The 22,314-nt window shown below is 47.9% G+C and overlaps 1 protein-coding gene across 1 annotated transcript; it reads left to right on the top strand.

The window, feature by feature from the left end:
- Nucleotides 1-580: 580 nt before the first annotated feature.
- Nucleotides 581-22,282, top strand: Adsl (adenylosuccinate lyase). Its single transcript, XM_028871196.2, has 13 exons — nucleotides 581-787; nucleotides 5,844-6,047; nucleotides 7,358-7,402; nucleotides 7,986-8,065; nucleotides 11,488-11,659; nucleotides 12,452-12,498; nucleotides 13,934-14,024; nucleotides 14,992-15,061; nucleotides 15,207-15,354; nucleotides 17,013-17,103; nucleotides 18,065-18,154; nucleotides 18,533-18,709; nucleotides 19,583-22,282. The coding sequence occupies exons 1-13, from the start codon at nucleotides 635-637 to the stop codon at nucleotides 19,667-19,669; spliced, it is 1,455 nt and encodes a 484-aa protein (XP_028727029.1). The 5' UTR covers nucleotides 581-634; the 3' UTR covers nucleotides 19,670-22,282.
- The last annotated feature ends 32 nt before the right edge of the window (nucleotides 22,283-22,314 follow it).

Here is a 22,314-nt window from a genome sequence, read left to right on the forward strand (position 1 = left end):
TCTTAACCGCTGAGCCATCTCTCCAGCCCCAAAGGGCAGGTCTTTTTTGTTATTATTCTTTGATTATTTTGTTTTCTGCTGAAAGTCAGTTTGTCTTGCTTTGCTCTTTCCTGTGCAAATACAGAAGTCGGTCGAATTTTAACATATCCTTTTAAAAAATGCGTACGATTTTCATTTTTATTCTGCCACAGAAATTTGAATCTGGGGTTTGATTTGTTCTCGGGCGGTCACGCGTTGAGTAATTGTGAGAGGTTGCTTTCTGAGCACGGAAGCTGCACGCGGTCTATGAGTTCCTGTCTCCCGCTGAGTCTGGCTCCTGCGGGACCGCAGTACTCCAGGCTCCACCAGGGCTCCTTCCCGGCGTCCCTACGAATGCTTCTGGAACCTTCCTTTCTGTGCTAAAGGCTGGTGCTAATGTATGTTCCACAATGGAAAAAAAACTGATGAGGTGCAGCTTTAATCGTGTTTCCTACAAACCAAGAGAAATACGTTGAAACGGGCTTCGCTACTTCCACCACCCAGGTCGGCTTTACCCCTGGGGGCGGGGCCGGGAGAGGAAGTCCCGCCCCAGGCACGCCCCGGCTTCCGCTTTGGGCGGTGCTGCTGGTGTCCGCCGCGGCGTCCCGCGTGGAAGATGGCTGCCGCCGGAGACCCTGGCGGTCCTGAAAGCTACCGTTCTCCGCTGGCGTCCCGCTACGCCAGCCCCGAGATGTGCTTCCTGTTCAGCGACAGGTACAAGTTCCAGACGTGGCGGCAGCTGTGGCTCTGGCTGGCGGAAGCTGAGCAGGTAACTCACTGGCCGTGCCCCGTGTCGCCAGGGAGGTCACAGCCCGAGCACCTGTTGCCTCGGCAACAGTCCCAGAGCCCTGCACATCCTTTGGAGGACTTCAGGTTTGGGAGCTCGTTTCCTTCCACGGCACAGTCCAAGTGACGTGCCATGGAAACTTTGCAGGCTCGGGGGGCGCGGGAGGCGAGGGGGAGTCGCTTGCCGCCAAGCCTGGCGAAGTGAGTTCGAGCCCCGGGACGACGTGGTGGAAGGCGCGAACTGGCTCCCACTAGTTGTCTTCTGACCTCCACACGTGCACACTCAAACACACACAAAATAAGTAAACTTTTTTTAAAAAAATTTTTAACCGCGTAGCAAACTTGATGGTGGTTTTCCCCACCTTAAAAAAAAAAGATGTATTTATTTTTATTTTTTGTGTATAAATGTTCTGCCTTCGCGTATGCATCTTCACCACGCACATACCTGGTTGCCAGGACAGGGAACTGATTAATAGCCTGTTGTAAGCTGCCACGTGGGTCCTGGGAACTGAACCCCGGCTCTCCGCAAGTGCTCTTAACCACTGAGCCAATAGTTCCGGGCCATAATTTTTCTTCTTGTGGGGCGCAAAACCAAGTCTGTAGGGAGCAAGGTTTGCCCCAGGCTACCCAGCTAGCTCCTGACAGCAGAGCTGGGATTTGAACCTGGATCCCTTCCAGAGCCTGAGCTGAGCCCTTGCCAACGCTTCCATCTTCCTAGGCGCCTTTGAAGTTAGTGGCAGTTTTGGAATCTGTTTCTTAGCTGCTTTTGCCTCTTTTGTGTGTGTGTTTTGCTCTGAGAAGAGAAGGTCTGGGCAGGTGTTTATTACAGAGGATTCAGGGGTTTGTGGGGTTGTTTTTTGGTGGTGTGGGTTTGATTTTGGGTGTTGGGGTTGGTTTGTCTGCCTTTTGAGATAGCATCTCACTGTGTAGCATGGCCTCACACGCACAGAGATCGGCCTACCGCTGCCTCCCAAGTGTGAGATTAAAGGGGTTCAACAACACAGCCACTTTAATAGTTTCTTAGAAGGACCACATGTACAATTGTTCAGGCCAGTACTCCCCGCCCCCGCCCCCCCCCCCCCCCCCCGACGGTTTCTCTGTGTCGCCATAGCTGTCCTGGAACTCACTCTGTAGACCAGGCTGCCCTCAAACTCAGAGGTCAACCTGCCTCTGCCTCTGGGACTAAAGGAGTTCGCCACCACTCTCTGGCCTCAGCCTAGTATTTTAAAAAATGGATTGGGGAAGAGGTTTTCCAGAGAAGGTGAAGGAAGCCGAAGGTGATCCAGAGAGCTGTAATGTTTCTCACGTTTAAGAGCCTGTTAGCAGTGTGCTCCCCAGAACTCAGTGCCTAGGGAACCACGTCCATTCTGCACTCCCTGTCCACCCCCTCCACTGTGCTTCCAAACATCCACTCAGAGGATGGCAGCAGACATTTCTCCATCTAATAGTCCTTAAACATGTATAAATTGTGTGTATTCTTCTCCCCACTTAAAAGGAAAAGAAAAGCTGTGGGGCTGGAGAGGTGGCTCAGCACAGCAGCTGAGGGCTTGTGCTGCTCCTGGAGCGGACCTGGGTTGAGTTCCCCGAACTCATGTCAGGTAGCATACAGCTAGCTGCCCGTCACACCAGCTCCAGGGGCTCCAACACACACACACACACACACACACACACACACACACACACACGCACGCACGCACGCACGCACGCACGCACGCGCACGCACGCACTCACTCACTCGCTCACGTGCTCACGTGCTCATCCATCCACTCACTCATGTACATGTGTATGTGTACACGTAGTAATTGCATCATTTCTCCCTTGCCCCTCCCCCTCCAACCTCTCCCATGTAACCCCCCCCCACACCTTACTCTTTCCCAGAATGCATTGCCTCTTTTCTTTAGTAGTTGTTGGTGTATGTGTTCTAAATATATACAAACAACCTGCTCAGTCTGTATAATGTTACATGTGTGTATATTTCCTGGGCTGACCATTTGGTGTTGGATCATCCAGAGGAAGACTATTCTGCTCTCAGCATCCCTCATTTGGCTGTAGTTTTTGGTCTAGGGTTGAGGCCTCCTGAGCTTCACCCCTTCCCGGTTAGCATGGCTATTGGTGTCAGCCTTGTTCAGGTCTTGCTTAGGCAGCCACATTAGTGAGGTTTCATGGGTATGGTGTCTCTGACATTTCTAGGAGATACAATTTCACAACAAACCCCCTTTTCCTCTAGTATTTATACTCTTTCCTTCCTTCCTCCCTCCCTCCCTCCCTCCCTCCCTCTCTCCCTCCCTTCCCTTCCTTCCTTTCTGTTTCTCTATTATGTATAGTGTTATGCCTGCAGGCCAGAAGAGGGCACCAGATCTCATTATGGATGGTTGTGAGCTACCACGTGGTTGCTGGGAATTGAACCCAGGTCCTCTGAAAGAGCAGCCAGCGCTCTTAACCATTGAGCCATCTCTCCAGCCCCTCTTGCAGTCTTTTTGACCTACCTTCTGCCATGAGCTCTGAGCCTTGTGTGCAGTTAGTTATACTGTAGATGTTTCAATTGGGACCGGGCTTCACAACCCTGTTTTGATAGGTTATAGTTCTCTGTAGTGGTCTCAGTGCATCAAGAGAAGTTCCTTTGGTGAGGGGTGAGACCCACACTTGCCTGTTGGTGTAAAGACAAATGTTTAGAATATAGTGTACGGATTATGCTGGTTTAGTAAGTGGCCATCAGAGGTTCTCCAAGATCCATGACTTCACTTGCCTGGGTAGTTGGCTAGGTTTCCAGAACCCGGTATGAGTTCCCTTCTGTTTGCACCCTTATTGTGCCATGATTCATGGGCATCATAGTTGGGTAGGACTGTTGGTTGCTTTCTGTCTTTGGAAGTTTGTGTGGTACCTTTTGGTCATACATAGTTTTTGTTTGTTTGTTTGTTTAATCTTTTTAAAAAAATTGTTTCTTGCTGGGCAGCAGTAGCAAATGTCTTTAATCTCAGCACTCGAGAGGCAGAGGCAGTCAGATCTCTGAGTTCAAGGCCAGCCTAGTCTACATAGTGAGTTCCAAGACAGCTAGGGCTATGCAGAGAAACCTTGTCTTAAAACACTGTCCCCCAAAAATAATGTTTCTTGTAAAAGCTATTTATATTAGCTTATTGATTTTTTTTTAACTACATAGGATAAGTATTTTTCTTTTCTTTTATTTTTCCTCTGAGGAAATGAAGCATTAAACTATTGGTTCCCTAACAATAGAGAGTAGGCATGCATTGTGCTCTGTGATGTAGTTCTCTCATTCATTGATACCCATATTGTGTAGATAAGGGTGGGATCATGCAAGCCATTGCCAGGAGTCACCATGACTTGTAAGTGGCCTCAAACTGAAACTGAAGTGTAAGGTTTATCTGGTCTATAAATTGCTTGGAGCATACATAGCTGTAGGTGTGGATTATCTGTTAGAGCATCTGTTAGTAGCAAAAGCCAGGTGTGGTGACTATTAAAGGTTTATTTTTATTTTACTTTTTTACGTGTCAGCATGTGGATATGTGCACGTTTGAGTGCAGGTGCCAGCGGAGACCAGAGGATCCCCGGAGCTGGAGTTACAAGTGGTTTTGAGCAGGATGTGGATGCTGGGAACCAATGTCAGGTCCTCTGCAAGAGCAGTAAATGCTCTTAACTGACAAACCATCTCCCCAGCCCCAGCACATGTCTGTGATCCCAGCAGGGAGGCAGGAGGAGGTGAATTTCTGAGTTTGAGGCCAACCTCATCTATATAGCAAGCTCCGGGCCAGCCAGAACGCACTGAGTCTCTGTCTCAAGGAAAAAAAAGCGTACACTCTGTAATAACTGGTTGAGTTGGGAAGTGATGAGGAGCTGGAGAGATGGTTCAGCAGTTAGGAGCACTGGCTGCTCTTCAGAGAACCTGGGTTCCTTTCCCAGCACCCCCATGGCAGCTCACAGGCACCTCTAGCTTCAGTTCCACAGAATCTGATGTCTTCTCTGGCCTCCTCTACACCACATGCACATGTGATGTATACATACATACATACATACATACAGGCAAAATAAAATAAAAATAAATCTTTAAAAAAATGAGAAATGACCCAGTGGTGCTGGTGGTGGTGCACACCTTTAATCCCAGCAACGAATTAAAGGCAAAAGCAGACAGGTCTCTATGAGTTCGAGGCCAGGCCGGTCTACAGAGTTCCAGGACTACACAGAAACTCTGTCTCAGAAAACAAAACAAAACAAGAGAGAGAGACATGAAAGATTAGGAGGAATACAAGAGACTCACAGCATCAGAAATGTGAATCTGTGTGTGTGTGTGTGTGTGTGTGTGTGTGTGTGTGTGTGTGTGTGTGTGGTGGGGGACACACACGTGGAGGTTACCTGCTGAACTTTCCTGGAATAGGTTCTCTCCTTCTACCTCTGCAAGGATTTCACAGCTGAGCCATCTCCCCAGCTTCTGATTGTTTCCTTTTGGAGACAGTGTTTGACGTGAAGTCAGGATCCTTCTGCTTCTCCTTCCCCAGTGCTAGGACCATGGCATGAATCGCACTAAGCCCAACATTAGGGAGTTGCTCATTTTAGTTGCTCTAAGTACATCTGAGTCAGGTGGAAAGCCACCACACTTTGTCTGCACACTTAGTGTCCTGACTGAGGATTGAGTAATAATAAATAGAACAAAGGTCTCTTCTCATGCAGTATCCCTTCAAGAGAGCTGAATAGGTTAATTAAGTGTGTGACGATGTCATGCAGTCACAGGTGTGCTGAATGAAAGCAGGCTAAAGGAACAGCATTGACACGGGATGTTTTTCGGGACATTAGGGAGGCCTTTCTTGATGACTTTTGAGCCCAGAGATTAGAACAGGAGAGGCAGGAGTTAACTGTCAACATCAGGACTCTGGTGCTTCCTGTTTGGGATTTTTCTTAGAAGATTCCTCCACACCTCTTTCCGGAACCCATACGTTTGAACTTGTTGCCTCAGGTTTTAAATGAAGAGTTACTTCTTTTCGCGCACTTGAACATGAAGGTCCCTGGACTTTGTTTTGCCTGTTCTGCAGACCCTGGGTTTGCCTATCACAGATGAACAGATCCAGGAGATGAAGTCAAACCTGACCAACATCGACTTCCAGATGGCGGCCGAGGAAGAGAAGCGCCTGCGGCACGACGTGATGGCTCACGTGCACACGTTCGGCCGCTGCTGTCCGAAAGCTGCGGGCATCGTTCACCTCGGGGCCACCTCCTGCTACGTCGGGGACAACACGGTACGAACCTCTGCACTTGGTCCTGGGATTTTTGTCCTTCATAATAGAGTCGTGTGTTCTTAATTCTCCAGACTTACCCAGGGCCCTTGTGACTGCTGTTGGCTTCTGAAAAGAGAGGGTAGGATTACATTTGTCCTTTAATAGCCCGGGCTGTCCTGGAACTCACTCTGTAGACCAGGTTGGCCTCGAACTCACAGAGATCCGCCTGCCTCTGCCTCCCGAGTGCTGGGATTAAAGGAGTACACCACCACTGCCTGGCCTTTTTTTTTTTTTTTTTTTTTTTTAATAGTATTTATTTTATGTGTTTGGGTGCTTTGTGTGAATATCTGTGTACCATGTATGTGCGGTGCCGTTTTCAGTTTCTTAAACCTTGATGTTCTAGATCTAGCCTTCCTGTGCTAACGAGTATAGATGAACAGGGCAAGGTGGTTTAAACCTGTAATCCCAGCACTCGGGAGGCAGAGGCGGGTGGATCTCTGTGAGGATAAGGCCAGCCTGGTCTACATAATGAGTTCTATGACAACTAAGGATACACAGAGAAACCTTGTCTCAAATAAATAAATAAAAAGGTGAGAAAAAGTAGGGAGAATACTGATGGAATGTGCTGTATAAGAAAGATGAACCGGACAGTGGTGGCGCATGCCTTTAATCCCAGCACTTGGGAGGCAGAGGCAGGTGGAGCTCTGTGAGTTCGAGGCCAGCCTGGTCTACAAAGTGAGCTCTAGGAAAGGTGCAAAGCTTACACAGAGAAACCCTGTCTCGAAAAAAAACCAAAAAAAAAGGAAGAAAGAAAGCAAGATAAAAGCCCACGGACTTACAGAGTCCTCAGTGTGCCCACCACACACTGAACAGTAAAGGTTTTGTTTCTCGGGGGTCCAGGGAGTCCAGTAGTCCCACTGCTCTGTAAGTTGCTCCCCATTTCCCAGTAGCATCTCCTGTAGCTTGGGCTTGCTGTGTGGGCAAGGATGACCTTGAATTTATGATCCTCCTGCCTCCACTTCTCAAGTGCTGAGATTACAGGCATGTGTCACCATTCCAAGTTAATGATGCTGGGAATAGAACTCATGGCTTTGTGCATGCTAGGTGAATATTCTGCCCACTGAACTACATTCCCAGCCCAGCTTTTATGTTTTTAAATGGTAATGAGGAAAAAACAGCCTCTTAGCATCTTTTGGAGCACACTTGTTTGCTAATGGGGAGATGGGCTGCTTGCTAGCTGAGATACCAACTCTAATGACCAGAAAGTATTACAATTATAATACTACTGTTTGACACTGTTTAATGTGAAACCATTGAATTTTCTTTTTCAGGACCTGATTATTCTAAGAAATGCATTTGACCTGCTTTTACCTAAGGTAAGATGTTGACAGTTTCCTGCCAGCTTCGGTGCCTCCTAATAGGAGTGGTCTGAAATTAGAAGTGAGTCCACACAGTGTCGGCATCTAAAGCTCATATTGTCGAGTCAGGGACTCTGTATGTCGTCTGTGGAGCTGTCTCTTCTTGGGTTCAAACATAAGGTACGGTGGTTACACGTCTTCAATCTCAACAGTGGGAAAGCAGAGGCCGGTGGATTTCAGAATTTAAGGCCAGCCTGGAAGAGTGCAAGTTGTCGCTTTTAAAGCATAGCCTTTTAAATGTCACAGGTGCAACCAGAGACGAGTTGCCGGAGTATATTGGGTCAGGCCATCACTTGGTCCTGTTATTCTGCAATGGTCTTAAAATAGTTTGTGACATGTTAGGGAGTCGACTCAGTTTTCAAACATTGGTTCCTATGATCTTTGCCCAGGGCACTTCAAGATATAAAGGTGAAAGTTCACCAGTGTTGACTTCCCTAAGCTGTAGATGTAATTTCATGTTAAGTTTTATGAACATTTAGCTGAAGCTACATAAAGAACTCCGTTGGATTCACCCTCTTTCCCCACGTGATCTTTCTTGTAGCTTGCTAGAGTGATCTCGAGGCTTGCTGACTTTGCTAAGGAACGTGCTGATCTGCCCACCTTAGGTTTCACACATTTCCAGTAAGTGATAAGATGACTTTTGGGGAATTGAACTTACTGTGTGCGTGTCGAGGCCAGAATCTCAAAGCATAAGCAGATAACTTGGGACACTGGTTAGAAATGTGCCCAAAGCCTTGCTTGGAAGCTTTTCTGGGGACTGGAGCTGTTGCCTAGTGGGAATGTGATTGTCTGGCTTGCTTGAACCCTTGAGTCCAACATCCAGCATGGCAAGAAAGAGTAGCTGAGCTACACTGACTATGCCTGGAGACACACAAGTGTCGTTCCAGCTACTTGATGGCCTGGGGTAGAAGGATAGCTTGAGCCCACAAGTTCTAGGCCAGACTGGACCACATAGGAAGACCCATCTCAACAATGAGAAGCACAACTTTGTCATAATCTGTGTGTGTGTGTGTGTGTGTGTGTGTGTGTGTGTGTGTGTGTGTGTAGCCATGACACTGCACGTGTGGGGGTCAGAGGTTGACTTGTAAGAGTCAGTTCTTTCCTCCCATGATGTGGTCTAGGGATTGGACTCGGGTCATCAGGCTGGTTAGTAGACGCCTTAATAACTGAGCTACCTCACTGGCCCAAGAATTAGCAGTTTGTTTGTATTAAGAGCAAAGAAACATTCATGCTCTCTTTTCTTTCTTTCTTTCTTTCTTTCTTTCTTTCTTTCTTTCTTTCTTTCTTTCTTTCTTTCTTTCTTTCTTTCTTCCTTCCTTCCTTCCTTCCTTCCTTCCTTCCTTCCTTCCTTCCTTCCTTCCTTCCTTTCTTTTGTGTGTGTGTGTGTGTGTGTGTTTTGTCTGCATGTATGCATGTTTCTGCACAACTTGCATGTCTGATGCCCAGAGAGACAAGAAAAGGTCATCCCTCTCAAGCTAGGGTTACAGATGGTTATGAACCACTTTGTCAAATGGAGCCCAGGTCCCCTGGGAGAGCAGCCAGTGCTTTAACCACTGACCCATCTCTCCAGCCCCTCACACTCCTTTTTATTTGTTTAAGAATCTAGCCCAGGGCAGTAATCCAGACTCAGGGAAAGCATTCTATCAAGACGCCATTTCTGATATCAGAGAAAAGAGCCTAAATGACTTGACTGACAAGAGAATAATAATTAAATAAGGTATAGTATGCCTAGAGAGTGGAGTAATATCAGCCGTTAAAATGTTGTTCATAAGACAGTGTGAGGGCCCGGGGGCGCACGCCTTTAATCACTTGGGAGGCAGAGGCAGAGGCAGGCAGATCTCTGTGAGTTCGAGGACAGCCTGTTCTACAGAGCGAGTTCCAGGACAGCCAGGACTACACAGAGAAACCCTGTCTCGAAAAACCAAAGAAAAAAAAGACAGTGTGGATGTATGCTTAGGTTTATGTTATAGGGGGAAAAAGAGAACTTAAATAACACAGAGAGCAGGTATAGTGATGCATGCCTTTCATCCCAGCACTCGGGAGACAGGGCAGGTTTGGAATCAATTCGAGTTCTATGTGACAGGTTCAAGGCCAGCCAAGGATACACAGATCTTTTCTGAAAATAAAAGAAAAAAATTGTAGAAAGATTATCATTATTATTATTATTATTATTATTATTATTATTTTTTTTTTTTTTTTTTTTTTTTTTTTTTTTTTCGAGACAGGGTTTCTCTGTGTAGCTTTGCGCCTTTCCTGGAACTCACTTGGTAGCCCAGGATGGCCTCGAACTCACAGAGATCCGCCTGGCTCTGCCTCCCGAGTGCTGGGATTAAAGGCGTGCGCCACCACCGCCCGGCTTATCATTATTATTATTATTATCATCATCATCATCATCATTATTATTTGGTTACCCTGGCTTATGTTATAATAATTAAAATTTTCCTCTTTTTTGTCTGTGTGTGTGTTGACAAGAACTTTTTCCTAGAGCTGTACTCCGAACCCTGTGGTTTCTGTTTTTCTCGTTATGTTTTGTTTATGACAAGTGTAGATGTGACACAGTGTCACTGTGGAGCTCTGGCTAGTTTGAAACTCCTGTGTAGACCAGGCTAACTCAGACTTGAAGAGCTCTGCCTGCCTCTGCCTCCCAGTGATGACTGACAAGATTAAAGGTGTGTGCCACCACACCCAACCCCAGTCCTGTAATTTTGATTTTTAGGGTATGTAAGCATTTTTATGGTTACTAAATACAGCCCTAAAAGCCTTGTATCATCTTTGGAATGCTAAACTATTTCCAGTCTATTTACAGTGTATGATAGTTAGCACCGTAATTTCAGGACATCTCCATCAGCAATCACTTCTGCCACCTCTCCCCATCCTGGCAAGCACAGGCTGATTTTTGTCTGTAGATTTGCTTGTTTATCTCAGAGACTTCATCTAATTGGAATCATGTAAGGTATATAACCTTGTGTAAAATGTATCTACTATTCATGGTGCAGCGTGTGTTTGGAATCCACTTCTTCCTGTGGCTTGGCTGCATCCCATTCCACAGACTTGCCTGCCTTTGTTTCTCCTCCGTCAGCTGTGAGCATTTGGGTTGACATTTTACAGCTGTCATGAATAGTGCCGCCACGACCATGTCCGCACAGGTCAGTCTGAGCGGAGTCAGCAAGGAAGTCTTGTTTAGGATGCCCTGGTGTGTCCTTTATACAGTGATGTGGCTAGATGTCGCTGGCTGTCTTCAGCATTTCTTGTCAACGTCTGGGAATATAGCCATCAACCAAACACCCGTTGTCCCTGACATTTGATTAAATACCTCTGGGGCTGTGGATTTAAGTCAGTAATTATGTCTGTTTAAGATGTATTGGGCTCTGGATTCCATCCCCAATACCTCAGGAAAAAAGACTCTTTAAAAAACATTTTATTTATTTATTTGGTTTTTTGAGGCAGGGTTTCTCTGTGTAGCATTGGCTGTCCTATAACTTGCTCTGTAGACCAGGCTGGCCTCGAACTTACAGAGTTCTACCTGCCTCTGCATCGCGAGTGCTGGGATTAAAGGCGTGCACCACCACTGCCTGGTTGAAAAAACACATTCTTTTAATTTGTATTGGGGCGTATGGGTGGAGGTGAGAACAGTTGGTAGGAATGTGATTCTCTCCTTCCACCATGTGGGTCCCAGAGACCAAACTCAGGTTGTCAGACTTGGCAGCACCTTTACCCACTGAGCCATCCTACCAGTCCCTCTTTTTGTTAAAGATGCATGCTGCCCTCAGACCTTAGCCTCCTGAGTGCGGGATTTCAGGTGTGTCCCACCCTACCAAGCTGTTACAAAGGTTCTCGGTAAAGAACTCTGCTAGCAGCCTTTTATATTTATATGTAGTAGCATTAGTGCCCTACACCCTTCTTTCTCTGGCTTTTAGCTATTGATTTGTCTTTACTAGTTCCTCCAGTTCTTACATGATTCCCTCTCCCGCCAGTAATGGCTGCTGTTAGGTGAAGGTAGGCCTCGATGTGGGACCCCTGTGTTCTCTTTGTATTCCGTTCAGGCCTGCTCAGCTGACCACGGTTGGGAAACGCTGCTGCCTTTGGATTCAGGATCTCTGCGTGGACCTCCAGAACTTGAAGCGTGTCCGTGATGAGCTCCGCTTCCGGGGAGTGAAGGGCACCACTGGCACTCAGGCCAGCTTCCTGCAGCTCTTTGAGGGGGATCACCAGAAGGTATTCTGAGGGACCAGCAAAATGGCTACTTGAGTCAGTTCCCGGACCCACATGGTGGGAGGACCAACTCCTGCAAGCTGTCCTGCGTCCATACTCATGTCAGGGAGTCGGTGTTCATACACACACAGATAAAAATATTTAAAGACTATAATAAAGAAAATACACTGCATTCATCTCTGAACGTACGCAGTACCCAAAAAAGTATTCTGAAAGTGACCTGAGGGACAGCTCAACTCACTGGTGCCAGCCCACAAGGCAAGGCTGCCTCTGGCTTCACAGGATTGATCTAGAATGTGTTGGCCCAAGACCCAGCAGGGTGACCAGTTGAAGCATGCTCAGACTACACACCTACATTTCTTTTTCTTTCTTTTTTTTTAAAATTTATTAAATTTTATTTTATATGCATTAGTTTGAGGGTGTTGGATCCGTTGGCACTAGAGTTACAGACAGTTGTGAGCCTAGCCTCCATGTTGGTGCTGGGAATTTAACCACAGGAAGAGAAGCCTATGCCCCCCCACCCCCACCCCCAGCTGAGGACCGAACCCAGGGCCTTGCGCTCTGTCACTGAGCTAACTCCCCAACCCGCCTGTGCTCTTTTTATATTTGATTTTCAGGACAGGGTTTCTCTGTGTAGCCCTGTCTGTCCTGGAACTGACTTTGTAGACCAGGCTGGCCTCGAACTCACAGAGATCTGCCTGCCTCTGCCTCCCAAGTGCTGGGATTAAAGGCATGGACCACTGCCTGGCTTTTGAACACTACATTTCTAACAGGATTGTCTTGTCTTTCTCAAAGGTGGAGCAGCTGGACAAGATGGTGACAGAAAAGGCGGGGTTTAAGAGGTAGATACCTGGGGACTGTGCTGACTTCCTGTTAGTGACGGGCCTCTACATTCAACTATCTCTTTTCCTCTTCCTCCTCGTGTGTGTGTGTGTGTGTGTGTGTGTGTGTGTGTGTGTGTGTGTGTTATTAGTGCTTGTGGCCGGTACTTGCAGAAGTCAGAAGAGGGCTTTGGATCCCCTAGAACTGGAGTTAAGGATGGTTGTGAACCACCTTGTATGTACTTGGAATCAAATCCAGATCCAATGAGTGCAGCAAGTGCACTTATTGCCTGGACATCTCTCTCATCCCTTATTTATTTTTCAATTTTATGCATATGGGTGTTTTGTTTGTGTGTATATCTGTGTAGCATGTGTATGCGGTGCCCCTGAGGCTAGAAGAGAGTGTCAGATCCCCTGGGACTTGGCATCACAGACAGTTGTGAACTGCCATGTGGGTGCTGGGTATCAAACCCAGGTCCTCTTTAAGAATAACAAATAAAGCTGGGCGTGGGGTCCACACCTTTATTCCTAGTACTCAGGAAGCAGAGGCAGGCAGATCTCTGAGTTCCTGGACAGCCATGGCTACATAGTAAGATCCTATCTCAAAAAAAAAAAGAAAGAAAAAGAAAGCAGTAAGTGCTCTTAACCACTGAAGCATCTCTCCAGCCCCTTGGTTTCCTCATAGTAGCTTTATGCATACTGGTGTTCTGTTTTGGGTTTGTTTGTTTGTTTGAGATAAAATCTCACTTTGTAGTCCAGGAAACTCACTGTGTAGCCCATACTGGACTTGAATTCACCAAAGTCCTCTAGCATCTCATGTTCAAGAATCACAGTCGCAGGTCACCATGCCTGGATGTGTCTCTGGTTCTGTGAGAATCACAGTTGCAGGTCACCATGCCTGGATGTGTCTCTGGTTCTGTGAGAATCACAGTTGCAGGTCACCATGCCTGGATGTGTCTCTGGTTCTGGTTCTTTCCTGGGACCCCTCAGTGAGTTAATGTAACTCACTACCTATGTTGAGTTCCACCAGGCTCTTCCATGATTCCTTTCCTGGGCACCTCCTGGAGCTCCCAGGGACATGGGCATACTAGGTTCTGCCTCCTCCTCGGGTTAGAGTGCTTTGCTGGGGATTGGTAAACAGGGAAACAACTCTATTCAGGAGCCAGTTGCCAGTCAGGCCCTTTGAGTTCAGCATAACTGAGCATCCCAGGAGGCCACGCCATCACTTAGGATTGTTTTTGGTTTGTCTATATTTGTCACTTTTTTTTTTTTTTTGAGACAAGGTTTCTCTGTGTACCCTTGGCTGTCCTGTTACTTGCTCTGTAGACCAGGCTGGCCTCAAACACAGAGATCCACCTGGCTCTGCCTCTCGAGTGCTGGGATTAAAGGCATGTGCCACCACTGCCTGGTGACAGTCACATATTTTAAAATAGATCTCTTTTCTGTTTACTTCCAGAGCTTTCATCATCACAGGACAGACCTATACACGGAAAGTGGACATTGAAGTGCTGTCAGTGCTGGCCAGCTTAGGGGCGTCCATACACAAGGTAATGGCGGCAGCTGGGGGGCGGGGGGGGGGGGGGGGCGTGTGACAGAGCAGAGCGGCCCGGGCTTTCAGTTAACTGCATCTCAGTACATTAGTCATAATAATCTGAGACCTATAAGGAAAGCCTTTAAAGTGAAGTGTGCCAAAGAGAAAGACGTTACTTCTACATCTACACCATGTCTATCTGTCTAAGAATACATTACAGTTGAAATTCCTCAGCCAAAGACAGTGGCCTGTGCTTGTAATCCCGTCATGTCAACAGGAGAGGCAGAACTGGTTCAGGGTCTCTTTGGCTACATAACAAACTGAAAACCATCCTGAGCCGCATGAGGACCCTGTCTTAGAGGGAAAGATAACCGTATTGTCTTTACATGACCTGTCTCTGTCTCTTTCTCTTTTGCACTCACAAGACAGGGTTTTGCTGTGTAGCCCAGGCTAGCCTCAGACTGGACCCAGCTGCTAAGATCATAGGCACACACCGCCACACTCGGCTTCCTGATACCTTAAGCAGTTTTTTGATTAAGAATGTTTCTGTTGCTGTTCTGTGGTGCTCAGGATCCCAGGCCCTGTGCATCCCAGGCATGGGTTCGCTGCAGAGCCACCTCCCTAGTCTATGCCCTTTGCATTTGTCAACTCAGCTTTTCAGGAGCAGAGAGGAGCCTGAGCAGAAACTCCAGGAGCTCCTAGGTGGGTAGGGCTGGCCTTGAACTTGGCAACAGCACACACTAAGAGTTTATCACCTGCCCGGCTGTGGTGGCGCATGCCTTCAGTCCCAGCACCCGGGAGGCAGAGGCAGGCAGATCTCATTGAGTTCCAGGCCAGCCTGGTCTACAGAGTGAGTTCCAGGACAGCCTGTTCTACACAGAGAAACCCTGTCTCAAAAAAATAAAAAAATAAGAGCTTGTCACCGGTGTGCACCTAGCTGGCCCCGGGTCCCCTGTGTAGCAAGGCCTGGTCTGCCTCCACAGATTTGCACTGACATACGCCTCCTGGCGAACCTGAAGGAGATGGAGGAGCCCTTTGAGACACAGCAGATTGGTGAGTGTAAAGGAGAGGCTGCTTGCTGGCTGCTGGTGAGGCGCGTGGACAGCTCCGTGACTGCAGCGTGCACCCAGCAGATGCTGTGCACTTGCTGTCCCTAGAAGCCTTTCCGCCTTTGCATCCTGTCCTCTTCTGTGGGCAGGCTCCAGTGCCATGCCGTACAAGCGGAACCCCATGCGCTCTGAACGTTGCTGCAGCCTGGCCCGCCACCTGATGGCCCTTGTCATGGATCCACTGCAGACAGCTTCGGTGCAGTGGTTTGAACGCACACTGGATGACAGTGCCAACCGGTCAGTGATGGGGACAGCACACGCGGCTCCGCGGGAGGGGACTAAAGGAAGGGAGCCAAGAGGCGTGTGTGAACATGTCTGCTTTCTCCCTCCCCTCAAGAAGCTTTGACGGGAGCAGTGTGCTTGGCGCTGCCCCTAGTGCAGTGACTGAAGAGTCCGGACAGCCTTCCCGACGGAGGAAGGAAGGTTAAGATGTAGCTCGTTTGGTAGAATGCTTGCCTAGTATTCACGAAGCCCAGGGTTCGATCCCCAGTACTACCTAAAACCAGACATGGTGGTGCACGCTGTAATTCCAGCTCTCAGTGGGGACAGGGTTGGAGGCAAGAGCATTAGAAGTTCAAGGTCATCTTCATAGGGAGTCAACACCCTGGCCTAGAGACCCTGTCTCAAAGGAAAGGAAACATAGACACTTAAAGGATGGTCAGGCGCACACACAAAGAAGAGGCAGGAGCCCATATGGAGCTACCGAGTTGGCGAATGGAGCCCTTCTGGCTAAAGTATGAACACAGGTAGCAGCTAGTCTATGGAGAGTCTAAAGGCCCCAAAGGGGTCTAGCTTTTGCTGTGAACACCTGTTTGTTTTATATTTTTTAAATTTAGGATATTTTATGTGTATGAGTATTGCCTACATGTGTATGTCTGTGTGTGTCCCATGCATGCCTGGTATGCCAGAAGAGGGTATTGGATTCCCTGAGCTGGAGTTACGTATGGTTGGAAGCTGGCCATGTGGGTGCTGGGAACTGAACCCAGGTTCTTTTTTTTTGAGACGGTTTCTCTGTGTAGCTTTGTGCCTTTCCTGGATCTCACTCTATAGACCAGACTGGCCTCAAACTCACAAAGATCTGCCTAGCTCTGCCTCCCGAGTGCTGGGATTAAAGGCTGCACCACCACCGCCCGGCTTGAACCCAGGTTCTTATAAGAGCAACAAGCACTCTTAACTGTTAAGCCGTCTCCTGTATACTTTAAATAATGTGTAGATTGCACATCATACCCGATACTGTGTAACTCCTGGGTAAACAGTTGTTACTGTGTTATTTGGAGAACAAAAGAAAGTGACTGCTGAAGCAGTTTATTTTTCCAAACATTGATCTGTGTAAAGGAAGCTGTGGTTGTGAAGCCCTGATGCAGAAGGCTGGGGCAGAAGGTAAGACCTAATTCAGATGGCCTGCTGAGATTCCCCGCACCATTTAGGGAGTCGTGTGTGCAGGGGGCAGGGACAAGTTAGACCACTTCAGCAGTCCAAGCCCGCCTGGGCCCAGTGCTCATGTAGATGGGAAGGAAGGATGCGAGGAGAGTCAGCCGTCTGGCCAGCCTCGGTGGCTGACTGGAGAACTTGGTCGGGAGTGGGGTACTCCTGACATCTGCCGGGACAGGAGCCACTGCAGAGGAGAGGAGAGCAGGTTGGTAGTAGTTTGCAAGAGACAGTGAGGGGATGGCTGGATGCATGCTGGAGTTTGAGGTAGACTTAGTGGAAGGTCTGCTGCTTGGGCAGGCAGTATGGACCAGAAGTGACCGACGATAAGAGGGTTGTGAGGACATTGGGGTGAGCGGCATCATGAGACTGAAGGAAACTGCCCAGAGTATGTAAGGCGTGAGAAGTCAATAGAGACGCCTTGTGTGTCTCTGACATTTGATTAACTGAATGCATTTGTTTTGTAGACGCATCTGTTTGGCTGAAGCATTTCTCACTGCAGATACTGTATTAAATACCCTGCAGAACATTTCTGAAGGATTGGTGGTGTACCCCAAAGTAAGAGGCCTCTGGATATGGGAAGGGGAGTGCTCTGGAGTGAGTGTATCGGGTGCTGTGGGTTGGCTCGGAGAGCTCTTCTACTGGACCTCATCCTTGACTCCAAGATGGTATAGGGAACCAGATCTGTGTAATTTGTAGACGTGCATACAGACCGAGAAAAACACTGAATTGTCTTGACCTGTGAGCAGCTCAGGGAGCCGGGCAGAGAGCACCAGGTGCCTTGTTGTTATTGTTGTTTGGTGAGTGGGTTTTTTGTTGTGGTTGGTTGACTTTTATCATTTGAGTCAGGGTCTCTCTGTGTAGTAGCCATTGCTGACTGGGGCTCACCGTGTAGACCAGGTTGGCCTCAAACTCACATAGAGTGTCCTGCCTTTGCCTCCTGGAATGCTGGGGTTAAAGGCATGCAGCACCACACCTGGCCATTTGCTTTGTTTTAGGCCCCTGAACCAGATGGAGTCTCCTCCATCGTGTTCTCACTGAAGTGGAGCATTGAAATTTAACAAGTGGAGGGTATTTGATGTGTATGAATATTCGTGTGCATGTATGTGTGTGTATCATGTATGCATAGTACCCATGAAGAACCAGAAGAAGGTGACAGATCCCTTAGGAATGGAGTTACAGGTGACTGTGAGCAGCCATGTCACTGCTGGGAGCCAAGCTCAGGCCCTGTGCAGGAGCAAGAAGTACTAAGTGCTGAGCCAGCTCGCCAGCCAGATTGGTAGTTTTAAGGATTGTTCCCGTGAAGCTGCTTCTGAAAGTTTAAAGACTTTTTTAAGGAAGGAGGGGAGAGAAGATATCTGGATTTATAAGAAAATTGAGAAACATGGCCCTGAATAAAGCATCACATCACCCATCCCTGTAAATAGTGGCAGTTCATAGCCCTACTGTGCATTTTCCTGACCTACTGGGTATACTGCGTGGCTTCGTAATGTTGAGGCATCTGTCTTGGCCCTTCTAGGTAATTGAACGGCGCATTCGGCAAGAGCTGCCTTTCATGGCCACAGAGAACATCATCATGGCAATGGTCAAAGCTGGGGGCAGCCGACAGGTATGTTGTAGTGAGTCACACTGGGCACAGCGGCGCACACCTTTAATCCCAGCACTCAGGATGCAGAGGCAGGTGGATCTCTGAGAGTTCAGGGCTACGTAGAGACTGTCCCCTGTCCCCCCCAACCCCCCAGCATAGAAAAGGTTGTTGTCATTGGGTCTGAATCTCTGTTGGAAGTGAGGAGGAAGCAAGAACCAGTGGTTCATAAGGTTGGGAAGGAGGAACGCCCATCTCAGTGTCTCTAAGCTGTGGTCAGAGTAGAGATCGTGGAGATCATTCTAGAAGAGCCACCTCAGCGGGACGGGTTCTGTTGTGAAATGCCTGATGACTGTGTAAGCACCTGGCTATGATGTGCTAACACCACCTCGCTCTCCCCAGGATTGTCATGAGAAGATCAGAGTGCTTTCCCAGCAGGCAGCTGCCGTGGTTAAGCAGGAAGGGGGTGACAATGACCTCATAGAGCGCATCCGGGCAGACGCCTACTTCAGCCCCATCCACTCACAGTTGGAGCATCTGTTGGACCCCTCTTCTTTCACTGGCCGGGCGCCCCAGCAGGTAACTGTCCAACAGGACACCCTCAGGAGGACTGTCTCTGCGGTGCTGATTGCAGAGCCTGGCCCTCTGGGGCTGTGGGAGGAATGTGAGAGGGTTACCCAGAGAGGCTGGAAAGTGTAGTGGAGGTTGACCGTGGTACCATGGGCCTTTAACTCCAGCCTGGGTCACATGGTGAGTTCTGGGCACTCCGAGGGTTGCACAGATGTATAGAGAGACCCTGTCTCAAAACAAACAAACCAGAAAGTAGAGACCCTTCACCCCCAAGGATCTCAGAATTCTGTCATCAGTAGGACACTAGCATTCAGCCGTTTGAAATGAAGAGTTAGTTTTGTTTTGTTTTTCTCAAAGATCAGAACTGTGCTTTTGTTTGCAAGGAACATGTTTAGGGCACAAGGACTCATGCCACCAAAAGCCCAAATTCTTTCCAGCTCCAGCTTCGGAGGATTCACTGCATTCTTCTAGCCTCCACTGGCAGCCACGTACACATGCAGATACACACAGAGACGTGATTAAGTAAAAATAAAGATCATGAGGACTTTGAGCGAAGGCAGTGGTCATCAGTACAGAAAAGGGGAGGAGAGTTAATCCCGTGGAAACTGGTCAGATGGGACTAGGGCGAGGATGGAGAAGTCTGATTGCAGTGTGGTGCCTCGCAGACTTTAGAGCACTGAGGAGGCCTGGGTGAACCGGCCTCTGGTGTGATGGTCTTCGTGGATGTGCCGGGTTGACATGTTTGTGTCTGGGACGGAGCTAATGGGCACTGGAGGACAGCACATGCTCAGTGGAGGAAGCTTTAGCGTGCTGGGTCTCAGTGCTAGAGCTGGTTTGAGAGGACACTAACATTTCCTTCTGTCTTGTGTTTGCTCCTGGCAGGTCCACAGATTCCTAGAAGAGGAGGTGTATCCCCTCCTAAAACCCTATGGCAGTGTGATGGAGGTGAAAGCAGAGCTAAGTCTGTAGAGCAGACGGGAAGTGAGAAATCACTGAGAGGTTGCTAATTATACTGTTGAGAAATTAGTTCTGCAGTGCCTCAAGGATGTACATTGAGAGCAGGACAATGGTGGTCCACACTTTGGATCCCAGCACTCAGGAAGCAGAGGCAGATGGATCTCTGTGAGTTCAAGGCTAGCCTGGTCTACACAGAGAAAACCTTGTCTCAAAAACAACAACAACAAAAATACATTAAATTTTGTTGCCTAGAGTTCATGATAGAGAGACTTATATTCTTGTTTGTCTTCTGTTTTTGAGACAGAGTCTCACTATGTATCCCTGGCTGGCCTGGAACTCACAGAGATCCACCTGTCTCTGTCTCCCAAGTAGTGGGATTAAAGGTGTGCACCACCATGCCTGGCTGTTTTCTTCATTCTTTACAGCAACATAATCCAGCAGAATAATGTAGCTCATCCTTGCATGCTTTCCAGTTGCCTCAAGTCCGCAGAGTTTCCTGACTTAGAGTGAGACTGTGTCCCTATAAACCTTTATAAGTTAAAAAATGAGTTCAGTTCACCTATCAAACATTGTTACATGTTCATAACACTGACAGTAGCATTGGATCTGAGAAGATTGCCTACCAGAAACCCTTTAGTAATGCAGTCAAATGTCTAGTGTAGTTTACAGTAGAGTCCTATGCAGACTTTGCCACACACTCAACTAGACTTTTCTGTAGTCCTGGATTGTAAAGTAGTAAGAAATTCCTGGTCCCCGTGAAAAATGGGTTGAAGTTGAAAGATCACCTGGATCCAGTGATTCAGAATCATCAGACCTTGATTAAGGTTCTTTTTGCCTAGATTAAGTACTGAAGTTTGTAGCTAAAGAGCAAAAAAGAGTGAGTGTTGTTGGGTCCCTTTAGCTCAGGTTGTGGCTATTTCATCTTTTGGAGAGGCTTGCTTATCAGGGAAATGCTCACTGGGTAAATAGATTACATCATGGCATCTGCCAGTCTTTGATCTTTGTTAAGTAGATTGGTATTGGGTTAGCCAAGCTCGTCAAAGGTTGAGTTATGAATTGCCCAGCTGGAAGGGGAACACTGGATGTAGCCTTGCCTCGGGCTGCATCTTTTGGTATAGATGAAAACAAAGGGCTGGAAAGTTGGCCCAGCTAGTCAGCCTGCTTTACACAGTGAGTGTCAGGCCAGGCCAGGCTACATAGAGAAACCCTGCCTACAAGACAGACATGAAGATTTTATTCATCAGACTTTTAATGGACAGAAACTAGGTGAATTAACCAGCTTGGTAATAACTGATATTTCATCTAGCAAGGTAAATGTAAACAAGTCGACCTTAAACTCAGTAAGAACCAGAACTAAGTTTTGGGATACATTGTGGTAATGGTGTCCAGAAAGGTCACCAGATACTAATCCAGACTCCGTGTTATGTTCAGTCTTGGATATGTCCAAAGAGAAACGTTCCGCCTCTACAGACCCCAGCATCCTGGGAGGAGTGCTGGAGTTCTGGATTTAGTGTAGGTGGGCATCTCCAGGCCTTTTTATAGCCTTGAAATCGTGAGTTTGTGCCTCAGCCTCTAGGGCGTGGGGATGGCAGGCGCACACACGCACACGCACACGCTCATCAGCACTTTAAATACTATTAGTAGAAGGATGGTATCGTGGTCTGTTGTCCAGCAAAAACAACTGAGGTCCGTATTTCTTGTCACCTATCTGAGGTGGCCCACAACCCCGGCAACTGTCCAGGAAGGAGCTGGAAGACAACCTTGTCAGGAGTGTTTGAAGGAGGGAAGTCTGGGCCACTCCATCGGTGCTCACAAGTATCCAGAATCTGGATTGCTGACTCAGCCTTGTTAGCCCAGCCCCTGGGAGGCTGAGGCAGGAGGATTGCCATGGGACAGTTCCAGGCCATATAATGTACAGATTGAGACAGTGGTTTTAAAAAAATGGAGCCAGAAATTGGTTGGGGTAACTCAGTGTCCATGTTAGCTTCGTATGCACAGGGCCCTGGACTTGGTCCCCTGCAACAAAAGCCAGAAGTGAAGAGCATCTATTGGGAAGGAAAGGACAGCTTCAAACCAACCGACGTCTCCATACAGCTCAGGAGCAACAGGCATGAGCCACAGTCATGCTCTGCTCTCCCAGGAAAATGCATTTGTTTGTGTGCTGGGTGTGGGGCTGTGTACGTGTGTCAGGTCAGCGAGTGACACTGGGCATCTTTCTCTCTCTCCACCTTGTTTTTGAGACAGGGTCTTAATGAACCCAACACCTACGTTTCCACTAGATTGACTATCTAGCTAGTCCCCAGGATCTGCCCGTGTCTGTCTCCCCTGGTCCTGGCATTCCCGGGTACACACTGCTGTGCCTGGCTTTTTTGTGAGTGCCGAGGGTCCAAATTCAGGTCCTCATGCTTGCATAGTGTGGGAGTGTCTGCAAGCATCATGGCCAGCAGAGTGACGTTCTGTGAGAGGCAAGAAGGAAATCCGGTTCAAACTTCACGAGTCTTGACACTGGGCAATTTATTTTAGGCATATTTAAGTACAGCACAATTTGGAAAAGTTTCCTGGTGATAACTCAGTCCCGTGTGCACAATAAAGCTTAAAGCATGGCTACATCAAAACTCTGTAAAGTACATGTGACCTCGTCCTTAAAGACAGGTTCT

This window comes from Peromyscus leucopus, chromosome 20 (assembly GCF_004664715.2).
Source record: "Peromyscus leucopus breed LL Stock chromosome 20, UCI_PerLeu_2.1, whole genome shotgun sequence".
Taxonomy (NCBI): domain Eukaryota; kingdom Metazoa; phylum Chordata; class Mammalia; order Rodentia; family Cricetidae; genus Peromyscus; species Peromyscus leucopus.